The sequence below is a fragment of the Pan troglodytes genome, chromosome X (genome assembly GCF_028858775.2).
Source record: "Pan troglodytes isolate AG18354 chromosome X, NHGRI_mPanTro3-v2.0_pri, whole genome shotgun sequence".
Taxonomy (NCBI): domain Eukaryota; kingdom Metazoa; phylum Chordata; class Mammalia; order Primates; family Hominidae; genus Pan; species Pan troglodytes.
Genome location: NC_072421.2, coordinates 33908861 through 33933621, shown reverse-complemented (window position 1 = coordinate 33933621; position 24761 = coordinate 33908861). Strand labels below are relative to the sequence as shown.

The 24761-nt window shown below is 34.1% G+C and overlaps 1 protein-coding gene across 11 annotated transcripts in view; it reads left to right on the top strand.

The window, feature by feature from the left end:
* Positions 1-24761, top strand: part of DMD (dystrophin) — a 2616526-nt gene that overhangs the window by 385788 nt on the left and 2205977 nt on the right. Inside the window, exon 1 of one of the 11 annotated variants that reach the window (XM_016943539.4) lies at positions 8222-8315. The exons of the other annotated variants lie outside the window; for them this stretch is intronic. Within the exon in view, the coding sequence (XP_016799028.1) occupies positions 8309-8315 (7 nt within the window). The 5' untranslated portion in view covers positions 8222-8308. Of the gene's footprint in view, positions 1-8221; positions 8316-24761 lie in introns of those variants that run through there. 11 annotated transcript variants of the gene reach the window in all.

The window sequence follows — 24761 nt, the reverse complement described above, 5'->3', positions numbered from 1 at the left end:
TCCATCCAACAGTAGGAGAAAACACATTCTTCTCAAACACACACACACAGCATTCTCCAGGATAGATTACATGTTAAGTCACAACACAACTTTTTTTTATTTCAATTATTTTGGGGGTACAGGTGGGTTTTGGCTACATGCACAAGTTATTTAGTGGTGATTTCTGAGATTTTAGTGCACCCATCACCCAAGCAATGCTCACTGTACCCAATATGTAGTCTTTTACCCCTCAATCCCCTCCCAATGTTCCCCACTAAGTTCCCAAAGTCCATTACATCATTCTTATGCCTTTGTGTCCTAATAGCTTACCTCCCACTTATAAGTAAGAACATACTATATTTGGTTTTCTATTCCTGAGTCACTTCACTTAGAATAATGGCCTCCAGCTCCATCCAAGTTGCTGCGAAGGCCATTATTTCATTCCTTTGTGTGTGTGAATAGTATTCCATGGTGTATATATACATTTTCTTTATCCACTCGGTTGATGGGCACTTAGTTGGTTTCATATCTTTGCAATTGTGAATTGTGCTGCTATAAACATGCCTGCACATGTGTCTTTTTCATATAGTGACTTCTTTTCCTTTGGGTAGATACCCAGTAGTGGGATTGGTGAATGAAATGTTAGTTCTACTTTAGTTCTTTAAGGAATCTCCATACTGTTTTACATAATGGTTGTACTAATTTCTATTCCCACCAGGAGTTTAAAAGTGTTCCCTTTTCACCACATCCATGCCAGCATTTATTGTTTTTTGACTTTTTAATTATGGTCATTCTTTTAGAAATAAGGTGGCAGCTCATTGTGGTTTTAATTTGCATTTCCCTGATAATTAGTGATGTTGAGCATTTCCTCGTGTATTTGTTGACTGTTTGTGTATCTCCTTTTGAGAAATGTCTATTCATGTCCTTTGATAACTTTCTGATGAGACTTTTTTTTCTTGCTGATTTGAGTTCCTCGTAGACTCTGGATACTAGTCCTTTGTCGGATGCAGAGCTTGAAAAGATTTTCTCCCACTCTATGGGTTGTCTCTTTACTCTGCTGATTATTTCTTTTGCTATACAGAAGCTTTTTAGTTTAATTGGGTCCAATTTATTTATTTTTGTTTTTGTTGCATTTGCTTTGGGGGCCTTAGTTATGAATTATTTGCCTAAGCTAATGCCCAGAAGAGTTTTTCTGATGTTATGTTCTAGAATTTTTATACTTTAAGGTCTTAGATTTAAGTCTTTGATTCATCTTGAGTTGATTTTTGTATAAGGTGAGAGATAAGGATCCAGTTTCATTCTTCTACATGTGGTTTACTAGTTTTCCCAGCACTGTTTATTGAATAGGGTGTCCCTTCACCAATTTATGTTTTTATAAGCTTTGTCAAAGATCAGTTGGCTATAAGTATTTGGCTTTATTTCTAGGTTCTCTATTCTGTTCCATTGGTCTATGTGCCTATTTTCATACCACTACCATGGTTTTGGTAACTGTAGCCACATAGTATAATTTGAAGTTGGGTAATGTGATGCCTCCAGATTTGTTCTTTTTGCTTACTATTGCTTTGGCTATGTGGGCTGTTTTTTTTTTGTTCAATATGAATTTTAGGATTTTTTTCTACTTCTGTGAAGAATGATGATGGTATTTTGATGGGATTGTACTGAATCTGTAGATTGCTTTTGGCAGTATAGTCATTTCCACAATGTTGATTCTTCCTATCCATGAGCATGGGATGTTTCAATTTGTTTGTGCCATCTGTGATTTCTTTTAGCAGTGCTTTGCATATTTCCTTGTAGATAACTTTTACCTCTTTGGTTAAGTTTATTTCTAGGCATTTTGCTTTTTTTTTTTTGCAGCTATTGTAAAAGGGGTTGGATTCTTGATTTGATTCTCAGCTTGGTCATTGTTGGTGTGTAGCAGTGCTATTAATTTGTGTACATTGATTTTGTATCCTGAAATTTTACTGAATATGTTTAGCAGGGTTTTCTAGGTACATGATATTATCAGCATACAACAACAGTTTGACTTCTTTTCCAATTTGTTTGCCACTCCTTTTTTTCTCTTGTCTGATTGCTCTGACTAGGACTTCCAGTACTATGTTGAACAGAATTGATTAAAGAGGGCATGCTCACAATATAACTCTTAATAAATAAATTTAAGCATATAAAAATCACACCAAGTATCTTTTCTGACCACAGTGGAATGAAACTGGACGTCAGTAACAGCAAGAGAATGGGAAAATAGACTAATACATAGAAACTAAGCCACACACTCTTGAGCAACCATTGTGTCAAAGAGAAAATTAGAAGAGAGTATTTAAGAAATATCTTCAGACAAAAAATAATGTTAAAAAGATACCAAAACTTATGGAATGCAGAAAAAACAGTACTAAGGAGGATGTTTATAGCTCTAAACATATACATTTAAAAAGAATGATTTTAAATCAGCAATCTACCATTATGCCTCAAGGAACTAGAAGAGAAAGAAGACACTAAGCCCAAAGTTAGTATAAGGAAGTAAATAATAATGATTGGAGCAGAAGTAAGTCAAATAGAGAATAGAAAAACAATATAAAAAATAAAAAGTAATGGTTGCTTTTTTGAAAAGATAAAATCAGCAAACCCTTATATATACTAAGAATAAAAGAAAGACTGAAATAAAGAATGGGGAGACATTATAGCTGATGCCTCAGAAGTAATAAGGATCATCAGGAACTATTATGAGCAGCTATGTCTTAAAAAATCAGATAGTCTAGAAATTGATAAATTCCTGGAAATATACAACTTACTAAGGCTGAATCAAGAAGAAATAGAAAGTCTGAACAGACCATTAACAAAGAGTTTGAAGCAGTAATGAAAAATTTCTCAACAAAGAAAACCACTGGACCAGATACCTTCACAGATTTATTCTATCAAACATTCAAAAATAATTAATACCAATTCTTCTTTAACTCTTGCAAAAAAAAATGAGAAGAGGAAACACTTCCAAACTCATTTTATGAAGCCAGAATCACACTGGCACCAAAGCCAGACAAAGATACCACAATAAAAGAACACTACAGGACGGTAACTCTGATGTGTATAGATCCAAAACTCCTCAATAAAATACTAGCAAAACAAATTCAACAGTACATCAAAAGGATTATATACCATGATCAGGTGGGATTTATCTCCAAGATGCAAGGTTGGTATGGCATGCAAATCAATCAATGTGATATATCACATAAACGGAATAAAAGACAAGAACCACATGACCATCTTAATAGATGCAGAAAAAACCATTTGAAAAAGTTCAACATGTATTCATGGGTAAATTGAAAACTGTCAACAAAATAAGTGTAGAATGATCTTGCATCAACATAATAAAGGCCATTTATGAAAAACTCATAGCTAACATTGTAACCAACGGGGAAAAAATTGAAAGCTTTTCCTCTAAGATCTGATACAATGCAGGGATTCCCATGATCAACACTTCTGTTCAACATAGTATTGGAAGTCCTAGTCAGAGCAATTAGGCAAGAGAAAGAAATAAAAGGCAGTGGAATTGGAAAGGAAGAAGTAAAATTATCTGTTTCTAGATGCCACGATTCTATATGTAGAAAGCCCTAATGATTTCATTAAAAAATTGTCAGAACTAATCAATGAATTCAGTAAAATTGCTAGATACAAAATCAACATACAAATATTGGTAGCATTTCTTTTCTCTAAAAATGAAATCAGTTGATTTCATTTTGAAAAGGAAATCAATAAAATGTTTAGATTTAGCTTTTTATTGATACATTACACATTTATGGGGTACATGTGATATTCCAATATATACATACAATGTGTAATGATCGAATCAAGGTGATTAGGATGTCCATCATCTGAAATATTTATCATTTCTTTGTAATGGGAACATTCCAAATTTCTCTTCTGGCAATTTTGAAATATACTATAAATTCATGTTAACTATAGCTGCCCTACTATGCTCTCAAACACTAGAATTTATTTCTGTTATCTAACTGTACTTTTGTATTGTACCCATTAACTATCCTCTCTTCATCCCCTTCTCTTCACTTCCCTTCTCAGACGCTCGTAACCACCATTGTACTCACTACCTCCATGAGATCAATTATTTTAGCTCCCACATATGAGTGAGAACGTGTAATATTTGTCTTTCTGTGCCTGGCTTATTTCACTTAACAAAATGTCCTTCAGTTCTATCCATGTTGTTGCAAATGGTAAGTTTTTTTTATATAAATGAATATTCCGTTGTGTGTTCCGTTGTGTGTGTGTGTATATATATATATACCACTTTTTTATCCATTTATCTGTTAATGGCACTTAGAAAACAATTTCATTTACAGTATCATCAGAAAGAATAAAAGAGGAATAAATTTAACTAAAATGGTGAAATATTTATACAGTGAAAACTACAAAGCATTGATTAAAGAATTTTTTTTTTTTTTTTTGAGACGGAGTCTGGCTCTGTCGCCCAGGCTGGAGTGCAATGACGGGATCTCTGCTCACTGCAACCTCCATCTTCCGGGTTCAAGCGATTCTCCTGCCTCAACCTCCCGACTAGCTGGGATTACAGGCTCCCGCCACTACGTCCGGCTAATTTCTGTATTTTTAGTAGAGACGGGGTTTCACCATGTTAGTCAGGCTGGTCTCAAACTCCTCACCTAAGGTGATCCGCCCGCCTCGGCCTCACAAAGTGCTGGGATTACAGGCATGAGCCACCGTGCCTGGCCTGATTTAAGAAATTTTAAAAGACGCAAATAAATGGGTGTATGTTCTGTGTTCATGGACTAGAAGGATTAATATTGTTAAAATGTCCATGCTACTCAAAGCAATTTACAGATTCAGCACAACCTCTATCAAAATGCCAATAGCATTTTTCATAGATTTTTAAAAAATCTGAAATTCATATGAAACAACAAAAGAAAGAGAATAGCCAAAGCAATCTTGAGAAGGATAAGCAACATTGGAGGTATCACACTTCCTGATTTTGAATTATATGACAAAGCTTTAGTAATCAAAATAATATAGTACTGGCATAAAAGCAGACATATAGACCAGTGCAACAGAATGGAGGGCCCATAAATAAACCCATTCATATATGGTCAACTAAATTTTGAGAAGGGCAACAAGAGTACACTATGAGGAAAGGATATTCTCTTTAATAAATGGTGTTTGAAAAACTGGATATACACATGCTAAAGAATAAAATTGGACCCTTACATCACACAACAAAAGTCAGCTAAAAATTGATTAAAGATTTAAATGTAAGACCTGAAACTACAAAATTCCTAGAAGAAAGTGCATGAAAAAAAAATTCTCGAAATTGGTCTTGGCAATGATTTTTTAGATATGACATGAAAAGCACACACAGTAAAATCAAAATTAAACAAGTTGTACTACGACAAACTATAAACCTTCTGTACAGCATAGGAAACAATTAACAGAGTGAAGAGACAACTGTGGAATGGGAGAATATATTAGCAAACCATATGACCAATATGCAGCTTTCATCCAAAATATATGAGGAACTCAGAGCTCAAGCAAAACACACAAACAAAAAACAAAAAATCTGATTAAAAATGGTCAAAGCCCCTGAATAGACAGTTCTCCAAAGAAGACATGCAAATGGCCAACAGGTATATGAAAAGATTCTCAAAAGCACTAATCATCAAGGAAATGCAAATTAAAGCAACAGTGAAATATCACCTCAAACTTGTTAGGATGGCTATTATCAAAAAGATAAAAAAAAACAAGTTTTGGCAAGAATGTGGATAAAAGGGAATCCTTATACATTGTTGGCGGGAATGTAAATTTGTATAGCCATTATGGAAAACAGTATGGAGATTCCTCAAAAAGTTAAAATACGAATGCCCTAGGATCAAATTACCACTCTTTTGGGTATATATAAAAAGGAAATGAAATCAGTATCTAGATGAGATATCTGCACTCCCATGTTCAGTGCAGAGTTATTCACAATAGCCAAGGCATGAAAACAACCTGAGTGTACATCAACAGATAAATTAATAAAGAAATTGTGATATATGTAAATATAATAAAATAATATTATTTAGCCTACAAAGGAAGGAAATCCTGCTATTTGTGATAATGTGGGTGAACCTGAAGAACATTACGCTAAGTGAAATAAGCCAGGCATAGGAAGAATAATACTGCATGATCTCACTTACATGTAAAATCTGAACAGTCAGCTATAAAGAAGCAGAGGGTAGACTGATTGTTACCAAGGTCAGAGGGAGGGGGAGAATGGGAAGATATTGGTCAAAGGATACAGAGTTTTCATTATCAGGATGAATAAGTTCTAGAGATCTAATGTGCAGGATAGGGACTATAGTTAATAACACTACAGTATGCACTAAGAGAGTAATCTTGAGTGTTATCACCAAATACACAAAAAAAGGGTAACCATGTAAGAGGATGGATATGTTAATTACTTTTACTGTAGTAATCATTTCACTATATGTATATTGAAACATGTTGTACAACTTGTATACATTTTTACAAAAAAATAATTTTCACAAGCCTCAAGACAGACTTATGAATAGATGAAACAGAATACGGAAAATATCTGAAACAGGAAGGAGTCCAGCATTTTAGAAGAAAAAATAGAAGTCCATTGTGGCTGGAATAAAGTATAAAGAGGAAGAGAGGCAAGAGTTTAAGCTGGAGAGGCTAGTAGAAGCCAAGAATACAACAAAAAAACACATGGCATTTGTGCTATTCTCAATCTCTAAAATAGATATGCTAATCACAGAAGACTTTTTATGTAAAATAGCAGTAATTGATATACCAGTATTTTCAGAGTAGTGTGGAATGATATGTATATTATTTTAGAGAAATCTTGGTGGATTCATATGGACTCAACTTGTCTTTCAGGTTTATTTCTTGCATTTGTAAATTATATCTAATAAACTATAAGTTACTGATTATTGTGTATATCTTGATATATAGGGATTATTTGTGTTTGTTATACAAAAATCAAATGGAAGTAGAATAGCTAAAATGTATGAGTACATGCACACAAAGCACACACACACATACACACACACACACACACACACACCATAACCCCTTAGGAAAACACTATTTCAGAATAGCGATATTGGCATATTTCACATATGCTAAATGAGTTATTCCTTATAGTTTCATAATGTAACTATGAAACCAGCTGTCTGTTTACTTTTTGTGGTGGGGGGGGATAGCTTTCCTAACAAACTAAATACCTAATACAAATCTGAGAGGAAACATATGATTTTATTAATTTTTCTCATGAAAACACTTAAACTTTCTTGTGTTATAATTTCAAACCATAAGTGCCCCCAAGACAGGCAAACTTGGAAGTTTTAGAGAAAATTATACGGTATAATTGATAACAATTACAGTTTCTTTTAACAAATACTGATTCACGATTAGTATTTTTAAAATACAAAATGCATTTTCCTGAATAGCATTTATTTACTTGTTAAAGAAGTTGTGTAAGAGATTCAGCTAATCTAATTTCTTACTTTGTGAAGAAATCACTCATCTAAAGTCAAAATATCAAGTATAAAGTCTACCCTTGGGAGAAACATACAGAGTGCCAGACTTTAAATATCTCCAGTGTGCAAAATAAATAATATTTTCTTGAAATATCCTCTTATTTGAAAATTTGCTATAGAGTCACAAGAGGCAAATTCCATTTGAGAAAGTGCACGCTATATTTTACAACGCAGAAATGTGGAGCTGAGCACACAACATCTTATTGCAAAAGTACAATTCAGAAGAGAGTTTTTACCCTTAAAAGGCTGTGAAGATAAGTAAAAATCAGCCAAAATTTCAGTGTGAATAATATGATGTTTGGCAAGGAACTCTACTCTTGTTACACTTAGGAAAATAATCTAATCAAAAGGCTTTGCATCTGTACAGAAGAGCGAGTAGATACTGAAAGAGATTTGCAGATCCACTGTTTTTTAGGCAGGAAGAATGCTCGTTAAATGCAAACGCTGCTCTGGCTCATGTGTTTGCTCCGAGGTATAGGTTTTGTTCGACTGACGTATCAGATAGTCAGAGTGGTTACCACACCGACGTTGTAGCAGCTGCATAATAAATGACTGAGAGAATCATGTTAGGCATGCCCACCTAACCTAACTTGAATCATGCGAAAGGGGAGCTGTTGGAATTCAAATAGACTTTCTGGTTCCCAGCAGTCGGCAGTAATAGAATGCTTTCAGGAAGATGACAGAATCAGGAGAAAGATGCTGTTTTGCACTATCTTGATTTGTTACAGCAGCCAACTTATTGGCATGATGGAGTGACAGGAAAAACAGCTGGCATGGAAGGTAGGATTATTAAAGCTATTACATCATTACGAATACAATTAGAAGCTGGCCATGACAAAGCATATGTTTGAACAAGCAGCTGTTGGTAGCTGGGGTTTGTTGCCGAGCTCTTCAAACTCTGCAAACAGTGTTGCTTTTACAGAATGGATTTTAAAATTGCCTTGTGCTGCGTTAGATTTTGGGGAGGGGGTGTGCTTGCCTCCAACCTCAGGAAAACACTTCTGGGATAGAAATCAGTGTTAGAAGATTTTAGAATAAAGTATTGTTCAGGGGTCTAGGTTTCTTCAGGTAGATGATGACAGGGGGAAAAAAATCTTCGGGGAAATCTACCCCAGATTAGTTATATGCAATTTAGTTGCAAGAACTGATTGGTGTATTGGCATATTCAGACAGTGAGAGAAATGAGAATGTATAGAATGTTTGGATAGGTTGAAAATTGTTATACTTGGTTTCTATTTTATAAGGAGTTTGGCTGTCAGTCATTTCTCCTCATCAATTTCTAGCTTTTGACATTTATTCAGTCATTCTGCATTATATGAAGAAAATATATCAATATCTCCTGCAGGGTTTTTCAACAACTCTAGCATCTGTTTCAGCTATTGAACTGTATTCACGTTTTGCCAAGTTGATGTCGACCCAGCTGGTCTATCATTTCTCGCTTGATTACTGCTCTTAATTTCTCTGTATCAGCTTGTTTCAGATAGGGCTTTGAAGGCTGTTAATGAAAAATGACAGAAGTGATAAATTATTGAAAATGTGAGCATTTATTTATTTATTTATTTATTTATTTTGCCCTTTAATGAGTTTTGTCTTACATTCTTTCTTGCCTGCGTACGATTTTTAGAACCCTTTCTCTGTTTTGCAATATTTCTTTCCCCTACAATCAGTGGATTATAATTATAAGTACTTTTAAGCAAATGGAGCATGAGCATGGACAGTATTTGGCTCCAAAAATAAAGTTTTTGGAGAAAGGGGAGCAATTTATGCTTTTTGTATAAACTATGCATCGTTTCTATAACCTATCTTCACATGCTGTCATGGGGATCTGTCAGTGACTGTAATCAGACTGAACATATTGAAATAATCTTTATCACCACTAGGGTAACAAGCAAATAAAACATTCAAACATTTAACAAGTGATTGTTTAAAACAGATGTTAAATAATATAGAAATAGATTTTCCTAAGTGTGAAAAGCCTGATTATTAACTGTCTATGTAATACAGAATCTTTCGGCTCTCTACCCAGTCTCCTCCATAGCCTGAGGAGCTAAATCATCCAAGTTAATAGACTATCATATATGTACATCTAATATGACCTTTCAGTGTACACAGTGCTACTCGTATGTGCTGTGCCTTTTCTGTAGTAATTGTAATATCCCAGTCAGTCTGGTTAAGGAACACTATTGGCTGTTATGTAACTTTTTTTCTGAATGTTAGTCCATGGTTTTCAATTACGTATTCCTCTTAGAAAGGGTGAGTTAAAAACAACATGTATTTAAATATCAGTAAATTAATTAGCAAGTGGTGGGCTAATTATACTAGGATTTCTCCAAAATAATTGCTAACTTCTGTTTTGAAAAATAGTCAAGGCTTTGGATGACTACTTTTTAACCTTGAAGCATACATTACCGTGGTTGAATATCATTCATAATTCACATATACAGCAGGAAAGAAAATAGTTTTCTAGATGTATCATTTTAGCAGCAAAGAATTTTTTTTATAATGTGGTTCAGGCACTCTGATTATTTCCGTTTAATACTTTTAAGTACTGTAGATGCTTTTGTATAGTGTGTTACAGAACTTGGTTAATCTTTGGGAAGCTCAAAGACTGACAGAATTTTGCATCCAAATGCTACAGGGTTATTTTGTGGTTGGTTGAGAAAATTCAGCTCTGTCTATACTGTTGTTTAAAATACAGCCCTCTTTGGCCAATGTTACTTTTCAACTTTTTATAACCGTTTTAAGTGACCATTCAAGACTGTAAAAACTCTTTTACATTGCATCTTTAGTAGGACTCTCCTTTTGTGAATTGTCTCCTTCGAAAAAATGTGAGCTTCCTTCTAGCCTCACTCTCTTGTTACCATAGTTACTTTTAAAAGAAGGTTTTTCTTTTTCAATGAAGATAGCGTACTTTAAATCAGCCACTGGAATCCCCAAACTGTGTTTTTGTATTTGTTAGTTTATAGTTTAGGCTTGCTTCATTTGCGGTTAGAAAGTGCTCTGTATTTGGTCCCACTGATGAATGGATTGGACAGACGCTAGGTGGCACCAGCTGTTGATTATTAATGAAATCGTAAAGTCTATATGCCACGCACCTGAAGAGCAGGCAAACCCTTATTGATAAATGCATTGTAAGAGCTGGAAATGTCTGCCAATATTTCTTGCTCTAAAACAGGGTCAGCCTGCAGAGTGATGAGACCACGTGAAGTCTTCAAATCCCAATTGCTTAATCCTGTGTCTTCTGAAGTGATTCAAGGGAGAAAAAAAACGATGAAGGAGAAATGCATAAAAATAGAAAGTGTGAAAGAGAAGTGGGACACAATGAAATAGACTACAAACATTTTAATATATTCTTAAATCCAGAATTAGTGACTTTTATAAATCTGTGTGAGTTTTCCCCAATTCTCTCAAACTCAGATTGTTTTCTCTAAGGCATTTATATTCTAAAACAATTATTTATCTCTTTTAGGTAAAAATTTTATTGAGCATCATTATTTTTTAAGTAAAAAAATCTCCCTTATTTCTCTTTTTGTGATTAGACTGTCAAGTGAAATTTCCCACATGAGCTAGAGTAGCTGCCTCTCAGGTGTTGCTCTTCAGAAAGATGAGCAGGGGAAGACACTATCGGTTAAGAAATATGCTTTGAAATGTTTTGCCTGAGAAGCTTGCTCCATCCTATTATCCTCCCATTCTCATATAATCCATCTTTTAAGAAGGAAAAAGCAAATAAAAACAAACCACTTAAGCATGTGCGAACACACACACACACACACACGCTTTGGGAAAAAAAAAGTCAGAACTGTTTAAAAAGAGAAAGCCACGACAATATTTTAGTTGGTCCTGGAGTTAATAAACTAAAGTGAAAAATAGGAAGGAAAGTCCATAATTAGATTGTGGAGAGTAAATAATTACTTAAAACTGGAAATGTTTTTCCAGAAAAATATGCAATATTTTTTCTTCACTGGGAGTAACTGACGACAATTCCTGAAGAAGGTGAGATGGTTTAGAAAGAGTGCAAAGGTAATATATACTGTGATTCTCCAATGTTATCTGAAAAGTATGTAATATGGCTAGTTATCTTGATTATAGCATGGACTTTGGTAAAGATTTTTATGATGCCCATATGGTGAAAATGGAGAAATATTTGCTGTTTGACATAAGAGTCTGGTCAATAAATCAGCTTGCTAAATGACCCTGCCTGTGATGTATCAATTAATGAATCACAGTAAACCAGGAAGAGGGCCTTTCACAGGACTATAGCATAGTTCTATAAAATTGGTTCCATCTGACTTGAACCTAATCTTCTGTAATGTGCCTTATGTCTCTGTTCTTGAACCTACTTGGCCTGTGAAATATTAATGTCCAAAAACTGAAGGACGATCCAGATAGCCTGTCTATCTGGGAAGCAGAACAAATACATTGAACTATTAGGGTACCAAAGGATTATGACCACCTAAAAACTGTGGTGAGGTCAAAGAGAATAATTGTAATGGGAATAAGTATAACATCCTAAGCTAAGGTTCATAAAATCAATCCGGCAAGTACAGGACGTGAGAGAGTTAAAGCTTAATAATAATTAATTGAATAAATCTTACTGATTTTGTTGGTCATCATTATTATCAGTCATAATTCATATGACATCAAAATACAATGAAACAAAGTAATATTGTTAGACATGTATCCTGAAAAAGGAAATGAAAAAAATGAGAACGAATTTTAGAAGGATATATATGATATAATGGTGTGTGTGTGTATATATATGATAGGTATGGTATATGTATATATTATATGTGGTAATAGATACATATTTTAGAAGGACACCATGATCTAAGAGGAACCTTAACATTTGGGGGTATGTTCAGTGAAAAGTGTCTGAATGCTAAAAGGTCCTACAAACTATAACATTTGAGGGGCATGGAAAGTACTAGAAAAGTGAAAAGTTGAAAAATACTTGAAGGAAAAAAGTAGAGAAAATTAAGCTGATTTCAAATATTCGATGTGCTGTAATGCAGAAGAGGGTTTAGACTCACTTGCACCTCTTTGGTAGCAATGGAAAAGTATTCTTCCAGTTAATGTTGTGAGCAGAGAATTGATTACTTTGTGAGACACTGCACTCCTTATTCCTAAAGTGTTCAGTGCTAAGAATGGAGTTTCTGCACTAAATGGAAATTGAAGAAGATGTCTGAGATAATTTTTAACTAAGAATCTGTGAGTCCAATCATTTCTTTTAAAAACATGTTCTTTTTTTTAGACATTTATTTCTCTGAGGGTCTCTACTACTCCACTCGCATCATCCAGGCTAGGGTCAGTAAATGATAGTCCACATTGTCACATCTATTACTGTTTGACCAGTCATTTAAAATGGTTTTCACGTTTCTGAATTGTTTCATTTCAAGAATATTTCTGACACATGAGATTATATAAAATTTCAGTTTAAGAGTCTATAGTTTATTTGGAAGACAGCCACACCCATTTATTTGTTTATATGCTATATAGGACTCCTTTCATGCTAAAACACAGTTGAGTACTTCTGACAGAGACCATGTGGGCCACAAAGCAGGAATATTTACTATCTGGCCCTTGATAGGAAAAGTTTGCTCACCTCATCTCTAGACTATAAAGAAATTTTGTTTTTTGCTTATTGACTCAAGTATCTAAACAAGCAATGTAACAGTTAAATAACAGTTCTATACCATAAACAGAAATTGTAACCACCCATACTACTTAAGTACTAGAGACTTGGAAAAGTAGTTCAAATATGCAGCCTAACAGATAAAAATGGTTTCATTTGGCTGTTAGTCTATTGAGATAATTTACTTGTTGAGGAATGTTTATTTAATGTTTCTATAAAAAATTGAAGTCTCTGCAATCATTGACTTATATATAATATCTGCCTAGTTTGACTCCATTAATCTTGCTGAATTTACCTATTTGGTAGGATTCAGTTATTTTTATTGCTGCTTTTCCGTTAGTGTATGATTTCAGTAGACTTACAGAAAGGGTGAAAGTCAATGGAAAACAAGGTAAAGTGAGTGGAATTTTCTTCTTGCAGCTACCCTCTTCTCTCTTCGTGGGTTTATAGACCCTCTCAGCAGCTTTGGAATTGCAGTTTTAGAGACTGACTTTTATAACATTATGAGTGTGTTCTTGATCAAATATGTTCTAGAAGGGATCAAGATAAAACAAATGCACTGCACTATAAAAGAACAGTTAAGGGTTTTAGTAAATGATTGATAAGACATGCTAAATTTAAGAATTAGCAATGAGTTATTTATATTTTCCTGAACATAGGGATATGAGAAGGGATTTTTTTTCATGTCATAGGAGAAACTATAATCAAATTCTAAGCATAAAGCTGAGGGATTCTGAATTTACCACCAAATATTACAATCTCCATAGTTCCATAATGTGCAACTAAAATCCCCACATTTTTTTTCTAGGGAAAGATATAATTTCTGCTCACTGGTAGCACTGGAAATTCCTGTAAAACCCATAGGATTCTTATTGTATTTCCATGAGGATGTTCCTGAGCAGCTACTTTGTGATGCCTGTCTTTATGGTAACAGACACAAGGCTTAAGGGTCTGAAAGAAATTCTTCCTGTTGGCTTAGGAATATGGACCGATGAGGGAGACCCACTGAAGACTATAAAACTGAGGAAAGGCAAAAGAGGCAATTGAGAAAAAGTTGTCATGGGGGAGCTTTTTTTGTGTATTTGAAAATAATTTCATAATTTCATTTGCTCTTAATATATCTCTGAATGAAATAAGAACCAACATACAAGTAAAGTTTTACAGAAAGAAAAAATTCTGTGAAAGTATTGTTTTTTAACCATCTAGTCAATTTTATGTAATTGAAGTCACACAGATTTTTTCTTTAGTTGGCTTGCCTTTCGCTACTCAAGAAAAGTTTGCTTCTTGCCTGAAATTGGTAAGAGGATGGCTCTACCTCTGGCAAATTTAGTTCTTGTTACTGCTATCAAAGATCTTGATCTTTTAAAGGACTTTCTTTTTCCTGATTCCAAGGGTAAGAATATTGAACTCTGGTTCACATTACTCATAATCACTGAGCTTCTCAGGGAATTATGAAAGTACACTAGCCTTCCAAGATGTTCTTTTTTAGGTCTATTTCTCTTAAAGACCAGTAATAAATAGAGCAAATAGTACTGCTTATTTGAAAATTGGGTATTTCGTAAGAGGATGCTGGGTGAGAGTTTGTGTTTTTACATGTTTTACTTTGTTTTTCTTATTAAAATAACAAAAAAGCAAACAAAAAGCTCCTAGAAGTTTAAAAATATTTGATTTTCCATTTATTTGACTTCATCTTACTTTCAGCTTAGCAAATAGGGACACATCACATTTGAATTGTTTTAGAAAGGAGATAAATATGACTCTCCTTTCCCTTAGATTCAAAGTATATGTTCAAGGTGTCATCAAATAGCCAAAAGTCTTTAAAATATTTATGCTATGTAAATGTCCTTCAGGAAAATATAAGTCAGAGGGAGGAGATGGCCGTCTTAGTATAAAGCTCTCATGTGTATTTGCAGTGTTAACATGAGTGTTGATGTTTTATTTATCTTCTTAACATGTTATATCTGCACATGTCTTCATTTGTTATATGTTAGGGTCAACAGAAAAAATAATAAAGTTATTGCAAGTAAGCAAAAACTTATAACCTGATCAATAAAAATTAATATTTTAGGTTGGAAGATAAACACATCTCAAATGTCATTTTATAAGATCAAGTTAACAAATGTTAGCATGCTTAAAGCTTTAGAGGAATTAAATCTTTTTATGGTTTATTTTCTGACCTTGAGAAATTTATAGACTCTGTGCAGATATATGTTTTCACAAATTTAATCCACTCTATATAGATATTAGTAAAATGTAAGGCAGTGTCTTCAGTACCTGTTCACACTATCTTTAAATTAAATGAAAAAACTCAAGTTAGCTGTAATGTTTCAGTGTCTCCTTTGATAGTGTTGGAAAGCAAATTTTTTAAAGAAAACCTTTTTTATAACTCCATACATTTTGACCTATAGATACTAATTGCAATATAAAATGTGACTTCTGAATAAAACAAGAATACTTTAAATATTCAATATATATACTACTTTTGAAAAGATGACTTAAATTATAAACATACAAATTATATGCCTAACATGACTGGCTTCCAAAAAACTTATTTTCTTGAGCTTTGGGGTTACAGCCTAAAGTGCACTGCAGTAAATAAGCAAATGGGTAAAAATATTGCCTAGACAAAAGTAAAACTGAGATGTTCTTTTGAGCAAACGTTTATAGAGGAGGTACAGGATGACAACTGGAAACGTAGGTGGTACACAGAGATTAATTGCTGTCAATGTACACTTGAAGGTAAATGGATGGTGCTTATCAAATTTCCAGAAGAAATATTGACATTATGTTGCAATTTGAAGACAGGGTTATGAATACAAAGAGCTAAGGGAAAATAAACTTATCAGCATCATTCAGCTCTGGTCATGACATTGTTACAACTGATTATAACACTCCCAGGATAAAATGTGATAAGGACCATCATAGTCTGTTTTTACTAGTACAGATTTCTTTTATACATGCTATAAGTAGAATTGTTCGGTACAGCAACAATAAGCTGGATTATTGAAAGTGACACTAATGCTAACCTGAAATTATATGGGTTTTAGGGGAGATGTGGGACTCATTTATGTTCTATGACAAGTGTAAAAAGGAGATTAAGTAAAAGCCTGCATGTGATGGACACGTTAGTGAGTAGGAATCTCAGGTTCCTCTCCCTTTGGCTGCTGACCCATTCATGGACTGGTTTTGGTGGCCACAGTGGCAGGAAACAGAGTCTATTTCTCCATTAGGTCATCCAGACAGGATTAGAGCCCACCAACTGAAATGAAAGGTTGTTTCTGCTGCTTTTCATTCATCCAACAAATATTTATTGGTAAATTCTAACTGCCAGGCTCTGTGCTAGAGCAAGATGACTAAGATACAGTCCCTGAGGAATTTAGAGACGAACGTGGTTTATGTGGATGAGAAGAGAAAAATATTTACAGTGAATAGCTAAGCAGAGAGCAACAGCAACTGTGAATCCAGACAGTAAAGCTGACTTAGGACTGAGCTAGAGGTTTCCGGAGTTCCTAGTGTGAGTGATGTGGAAAAACTGGCAAGTCCATCAAAGAGCAAAATGATAACTGAACAGAAAGAAAGCAAATCCAGTGAAAAATAGTAATTCAAAGTAAAGGGTAAAGCGACATATTTGAAGTGTCACTTGAAATAAAAAGGAGCATGCCTTCCACCTGTTGCTCATCTTCACTGGAATCAAACCTAGAAGGAAAATGTCTAGGCTGGTCTAAAAGCCAGTTGCATACAATGATATTAAATATGATTAAAGCTAGCATGAGCATGACCATGCAAACTTTCAGGAGGATTTGAAAACAGTTACCTCCCATTGGTAGTTTATGTACGTCTATCCCTGGAAACTTTTTCCTATGCTATCTTTAGAGACCTTGTCATATTTTATCTCAATGTCTAACACTCTTTAATTAGAAGCTACCTGAAAATGTTTCACTCATGTATAAAGTTAAATTAATCACGGAATCAGACCTCAGAGGTTACAAAGGAGGGCTGAAAGCATGATAACATCTTAGATAGAATAGATCTATTGCCAAATAAACCTGTAACAATAAGAAATTGTGTTAGATAATCCGTAAGGTTTTATCCAATTTCAACATCTTCCAATTTAATTGATCTCCAGCCTCACACCCAACTCCTCCTAGGAAATTAAAAAGAGACAGGTAAACAAGATATTTTCTGAAGAATCGAATCATCCAGAAAGTCATTCTCTCTCAAGCAGTACATTTTCTAAAGAATTTAATTATCAAAAAAGTCTCTCTCTCTCTCTCCTCTTTCTCTCTCCCTTCTTCTGACATATATAGATATGCATATATATACATATATGTATATATTTATCTGTATATCTATTTATATCTCTGACTCTCTGAAGTAACTTAGATATATAGGCTAAAGGCAAAGAAAAATTCCTCCCAACATTCATTAGTAATTTCCCTTTATAGATTAAGGAAAGTATTTCTGTCCTCCTTGATTTTTAAAACATTTTACTGAACTATAACACGAATTTATAAAAGTTCACAAATCAATAGGTGTCCAGCTTCATGAATTTTCACAGATTGGGCACACCCCAGTAACTATTCAAGGCAAGAAAAGAATATTACCAGCATCCAAAAACTTTGTCTTACCAGTTCCTAGTCAATACTCTCCCAGAGGTAAGTGTAATACTGACATCTAACACACCATTGATTAGGACAGACAGTTCCTGAAATGTATGTACTTGAAGCCATACAGCTGTACTCTTTTGTTTCTGGCTCCTAAATCTCAACATTCTGTTTGTGAGATCTATCTAATTTGTTTCTTGTAGTTGTGGTCCCATAATTTTCAATGTTGTGTAGTATGCCATCATATAAATGTACTATAATTTACTTATTCCATCTACTCTGGATGAACATTTAAATTGATTCCATTTGTGAACTCTTAAAAATAATTCCACTTTGAATATTCTTGCAAATTTACTGCACATATGCATGTAGTTCTGTTATGCAAATGCCAAGAAGTAGAATTATTAGGTCATAGAATAGTGAAATACTCATCTTTAGTTGAAAATGCCACGTAGTTTTTCAAGGTAGGTAAACAAAGAACCATCATTACTTTATAGAAGTTCTGGACATGTCAATGCTTAGCATTATTAGTCTTTAATTTCAGCCTTTCTGGCTGTTATACTATAGTATCTCATTGTGTTTCTCATTTCCATTTTTTTCTAATGACTAATTAATTTGAGAACCATTTTTTGTGTTTATTGCTCATGTGGATGTTATCTATAGTAAGGATAACATTTCCTCCCAACTTTCATTAGTAATTTCCCTTTGTAGATTAAAGAAAGTAATTCTATCAACTTGATTTTTAAAATGTTTTACTGAACTATAACACAAATATATAAAAGTGCACTTTTCTAATCTCATGCTCATTTTTCTATTGATTTACAATTTTGGTTTTTATAGGTATGAGATCTTTACATTTTTATATGGTCCCTACATTTATTGTATGTGTTGCAAACATCTAGACAGATATCTTTTATAGGAACTTAGAATTTCAAAGCCCGGAGACCATTAAAGAATATTTAGTCCCATATCTTAGTTTGAAAGATGAGGAAAGTGTGACTTATAAAGAAATTGTCATTTCCTTCAAGTTTCTTCCAGTTAGTAGTAAGGCCAGATACGTAATAAAAGTCTCCTGACACTGAAGTAAAGGGTTTTTTTTCTAGTAAACCATGTAGGGTCTTTAGTCTTGTCTAATACTGTGACTCAAACTCCTTGTCTCTTTTGGAAGGCCACAAAATGCGTGACATAGTAATTTTAATAGCAAGTATAGAGTGATGCATGATTAATCTCATTGATTTTGTAAACAAAAATATCTTCAGCTAACAAACTGTTGTATAGCATGGCCATGCAATATTTAAACCTGTATGGGCCGGGCGTGGTGCCTCATGCCTGTAATCCCAGCATTTTGGGAGGTCGAAGTGGGTGTATCATGAGGTCAGGAGTTCGAGACCAGCCTGGCCAATATGGTGAAACCCCGTCTCTACTAAAAACACAAAAATTAGGTGGGCTCACGTGCCTGTAGTCCCAGCTACTCGGGAGGCTGAGGCAGAAGAATCGCTTGAACCCAGGAGGCCGAGGTTGCAATGAGTCAAGATCGTGCCACTGCACTCCAACCTGGGTGACAGAGTGAGATTCTGTCTCAAAAAACAAAGGAAAACAAAACAAAACAAAAAAAACCTATATGTTCTTTTCGACATCAGATTTTATTTTTCCTCTTTCATAACTTTATTATTATATTCAGTTTCTTTTCACATTTATTCTTATTACTTGGATGTTCCCATTCCAAATTTGGTTCTAATTCAAAAAGTTTTCATTTTCTATAGTGGATGAAGAACAACATAAATTTTACAATACTTTCTTTTAGTGAGATAAAATTTAGTTTACAAAACATAATTACTAGTACATTAATATTTACTATTTATTTTTAACATGCTAGGTGCAGTTCATGCGTTATTTTAGCTAATCTTTGGAACAACCCCCGCCAAAATGTTTTATTATGCCTAGTTTATAGATCTAGAAGCTGAGCCTAAGTGAGATTAAGCTACTTGTGAAACAGCTCTAATCAGAACCAGATCTTTATAAGATTCTATGCATTTCACTCCTTCCATGATCTACTTCTGTACCTGCTTGGAAGGAAATTGAGTTAGTGATACAGATTTGGGTCACTACCTGCCTTTAGTTCTTCTGCCATACATAGGTCTTAGGGATAACCTCTTTTTCCAATATCATTAAATAATTCATTTTCTGTATCTTTTTTTTCCAAAACGGTAATTACAGAAGTCACTTCGTTGGCCTTGATTTTATTCATTGTATTGAATAAATACAATTTTCTAAATACGGAACTCTTATTCATGTGACACCTAAATACGGTTTAGGTGAGTTAATATCCAGAGACCAGATTATTACTAAACTTTTCTTGCATTTAGAGATTGAACTTATTATAAGAATCTTTTAATTCTTTTTAGCAACCTATTCCAAGGTTGATTACTTCTCATGCATATTTTAGTTCCAAATATTTCTTTCTCTTTCTTGTTCATTGGAGAAGCGTTCCACAGATGCCTGAGAAACAACTTGCTCTCAGTCTCTCTATCTTCTAGTCCTTGGCTAGAGTCCCCTTGCCACACTTCCCTAGCTTCATGCAGAGTAGATACTCAATAGTACTTCCACTTAGAAATTTAAATCCAGATGAGTTACCTAGCATGCTACTTTTCTCTTAAGGAGTAAGTGAAGCAAATGTTTATAGTTGTTTCACTGTATGTGAACAAATAGGAATGTCATTAAACCAAGTACATTTAATTCATAAGTACTTGATAATCTTAATTCCTTAAATGTATAAAGCTTTAAAATTAACAAAATACTTTCAAGTTTAATTTATTCACATAGGAACCATATGAGGTAAGCAAGGTAGGAAGTCTTATTTCCTCTTTATAGAGAGCCATGTAACTAATTTCTCCTATTTGTATCCTAAATTTCTTTTAGCTCTGCCATCCCCCCTCCATATCTCCTGAAGTCACCACCTTAGTTTAGATCCCCATATCTGACTTCGAATACACTGATAGCTTCCTAATGTACCTTCCTTCTTGCTTCTCTCCAGTTTACCCTTCACAAGGCTGCTAGGCTTATCTCTCTCAAAGACAAAACTTAATAAGTTATTCCACTGCTTAAAATCCACAGGTGGCTTTATATTATTTATAGATTATAATTCAAATAACTTGCATGAAGAGAAGGTACTTTACAACAATTTCCCTGCCATGTGCTCAGTCTAATCTTATATCCACCATGTGAATGCCTCACCCTAGCCATACAAACAGTTCTCTGACTGTAACACACTTCCTTTTCATGTGCCTTTGGAAATGTTGACTCCATCCCACAGTCATAAACAATTCTTATTCACATATATTTACTTGGTACATGCTTTATAATCCTCCAAAATAGTGTAGCTAGTGCCTCTTCTTTACTTTTGGCTGAATCATGCACCCCTGTGCATAGAATCTTCCTAATACTTGTTTCACCACTTATTTTGCTGTGATGTACTTTTCAGGTTATTGATTTATTCAGAAACTATTAGTGCCTGAGGGCCATGAATTCTCTATTCTTTTTTTTTTTTTTTACCCTTTGCTTAGCTCTTCTGGAGGGAGCGACTCAAGTTTAACTTAAAGTAGTAATGAGTTACACAGCCAGTAAGACATTTGTTTGAGTCCTAAGGTGACATCATTTCCATTGCATCCTTCTTCCCTCTAATATTACTAACCATAGTACACGAACAGTACTATTTTCAAGATTCCTCCTCATTCAGTTTAGGGAAATGCATTGACCCAAGTTACCATTTTTGTCTATTTCACACCGTAAAAGTCGGGATATTTAGTTATGATGGTATGATAGTTACCCTACATGGTATTTTAAAGGCTTTATTTCCTTTTTGACTTACACATGACCTCCCCAGAGGTCTTAATTTAATGGAATCATCACCTAAAATAATAGAAGAGTAAATTGACAGTTTCGTTTATAAGGTACATGGATTCAGGCATATTGGTAAAGTAACACAAAGCAAAAATGTGGTTCTTCATTTGTCTTGTTACATCACTAATAGAAAATGATGGAGTTCACCAATCACCCAATTGTACTGTGCAGCATGGTTATTGTAAAGTATACCTGAAATTAAAAGCAAATATCTACTTCCATTTTTTCCACTGAATTTTCATCAGAAAATGAGAACTACATACTGAAGGATTTGGGGTTGGCGAATAGCAGATGTATAATGCCAGCAATATGAAAGCAGAGCAAATGCGTGATTGGTTTACAGTCTCAACTTCAGTAGTACTCTGCAAAGTCTGCCAGCACACAGGTGCCTTGAGGCTGCAAAGAGCGTAGGAATTCAGTGGATGTATCAAATGATATGAGATGTTAATACCTACTTCCTTCTAATGCATAGCTTTGTGATATTAGAAAATTAATAAAGAAGTGAACAAATTAATTACTTTATAATCTCCTAAATCTTCTCTGTGGAAGGAAAATCTCAAAGATGCATTAAGTATCCAGCAAATTGGTTTTGAAATTATCCATTATTAAAAAGCACAATTCTGTGTAACAGGAAGCCACATGCCAAGAGCTATGTATATTTAATCATTTATGTCGATGCTTTTTGTAGCAATTCTGTTTATTCTCTATTGACATTATATACAGTCCTTTTTATACATAGTGGAATTTAATGTGCTGTGTTTAAAAGACACATCAAGCCTGACAGAATCCAATTGTATACATTATACTTTTAATTTATTAGAAAATGAAATGATCATTTGTGGGCTTATATTAGCCAAAGCAGAGGATAAATTTTATTATATTAAGAAAATCAAATACTGTGACTACATTTACAAACATTGTAAACATGACACTTGTTGCATAATTAATAAATGAACATATTGACCTTTAATATAAAACGGCATGAAAGGAAAGGGAAGGTGGAAGATATAACCACAATCAGAAGTGGAAATGAACTCAAAATCTGTAACTGTATATTAAAGAAACATGTGATTCATGATTGCTTTTTTACCTTTTCCATTTTGAGGCAATAGTGCCATGTTGATATTCATTTGTGCTGTCAAATTAAGGGAAAACGTTGACAATCTTTAATATAACAAAGATAGAGAATAAATGCAGGTCAAAAGTGTGTGGGAAAATAAGAGAATTGATCACATTTTAAGAACAATTACCCATATCACTGCTTAACCCAACGTAATGATGTCAACCAGTAGGATGGAAGCCAGCATCAGGAAGAATCATTTTCCAAGCAGATGGATCTGCTGATATTTTTAATTGATTGAAGGAGTGTTCCATTATTTTTAATCAAAAACTAATTTCAAATAAAATGGAAACTTCCATGAAGTTTGCAAAAATTTGTATGCATTAAGGCTCAGACTAATAGAACTACAATGTTGTGATAGTTAATAATACATTATTTAATTATAATGATTATTGTTCTTAACACATTACACATGGGAGTTTGTGGGAACTACCCTACCTTTCTTGCTTCTCAGGTGAGACAAATCATTCTCCTAGTGGTCTCAAGTGGTATTGAACCTCATTTTATCACTGATGACATGCTCATCAAACTCACACTGTACTGGTGTTGTTCTTTTCTCCGTCTCACTCACTTCTTTGCTGTGCTTCCTGGGATCACCTCCGAAATAAGTTGCTGGCACTCAAATAGTTTGCTCAGGGTCTGCTTCTGGTAAAAGGCAACCCAAGACAACATGATATTTTATTATTAATAGTTTTCCTCATTTAATTTTATATATAATCATTTTTTTCTGACAGGGAAGTATATTTGAGGAAATAATGAGGGCAATTATCAAAATATGCATTGGTTTGGGAGTTAGAGAAACTGTCAGAAGTGACACACCAATTTTGCTACATCGTGACTTGGTAACAGTCATTACCATTCTGGGCCTTTTATTCTCTTCTGAAAAAATGGAAGCATTAGACTACAAATCATTAAAGAAAAAAGAAGATAGCAAGTGATAGAAAAGATAACAAATGTTGATCACACCATGTGCAATTGCTTGATAGTAGTTTCCAGGAGTACTATAACAGACTGAGACTGTATCTACTTGGAACTCGTGGGATAAAATACCATTATTTGATGCCATATGTGCTCAGCATGAATGCAATGGGAAGGATAGAAAATATTTCATATATTTGCCAACTGTAGAATATACTGTAATAGATCAAGTTTCATTTTAAAAATACACAGAACACATTTTTTTAAAAGTCTCATATGAAAGCCCAGCAAAGAAAAGAAGAATTGAAGGTGTAGACATCTTGAATGAAAACAAGAGGACGATTTGATTCAACTGCCATTTATTCCAACTTTCACCCTATAACCTACAGCTGTAGAAAACTGAGATCTTGAAGAAAGCCACTGAATTAGATAATATCTACGACTGCTTCCAACTACAAATGTAGAAATAATTGTCTTTACCTACTCATCCTCAGCTAGAAAGCAGCTAATGGGCTACTTTAAATGTGTGATGCTTTCACAAATTAAGCAAGACTGAGTACAACAAGCACAACAAGTCCAACAGCACAAGTTTTCACAAACAGTATTGGATGTAACAATACATCCAACCAGTATTAGATGTAACAAAAATTGGTTAATTTCCTAATCAATTAATTAGGAAATTTTATTTTCTAACCTGTTGGTTGCCAGTTATGGGCTTAAGATGGAAGCCAGCATCAATAGGTTTAAATAATACCTTTGTTTTAAAAAGAAGAAGTCTAATTCACAGTCAAACATGTGCTTTGGCTAAGTGGCTTTGTTCTGGGTTTTGCATGACAGCTGGTGATAAATTGGGAAAATGTGTAAGTAGCACTGTGGTAAGGATAATGTTGATGAAGACAGAATGTTTGAGGCCACTTTCAGGGAGAATAAAAACGACATAAAGTAATACTTAAGACTGAATTTTCTTAGAGATGATAATCTCATCACCAAGCCTCATTTTGCCATTGAAAAATTTCTTATGAATTCAACTATCATATTTACATCACAATAGA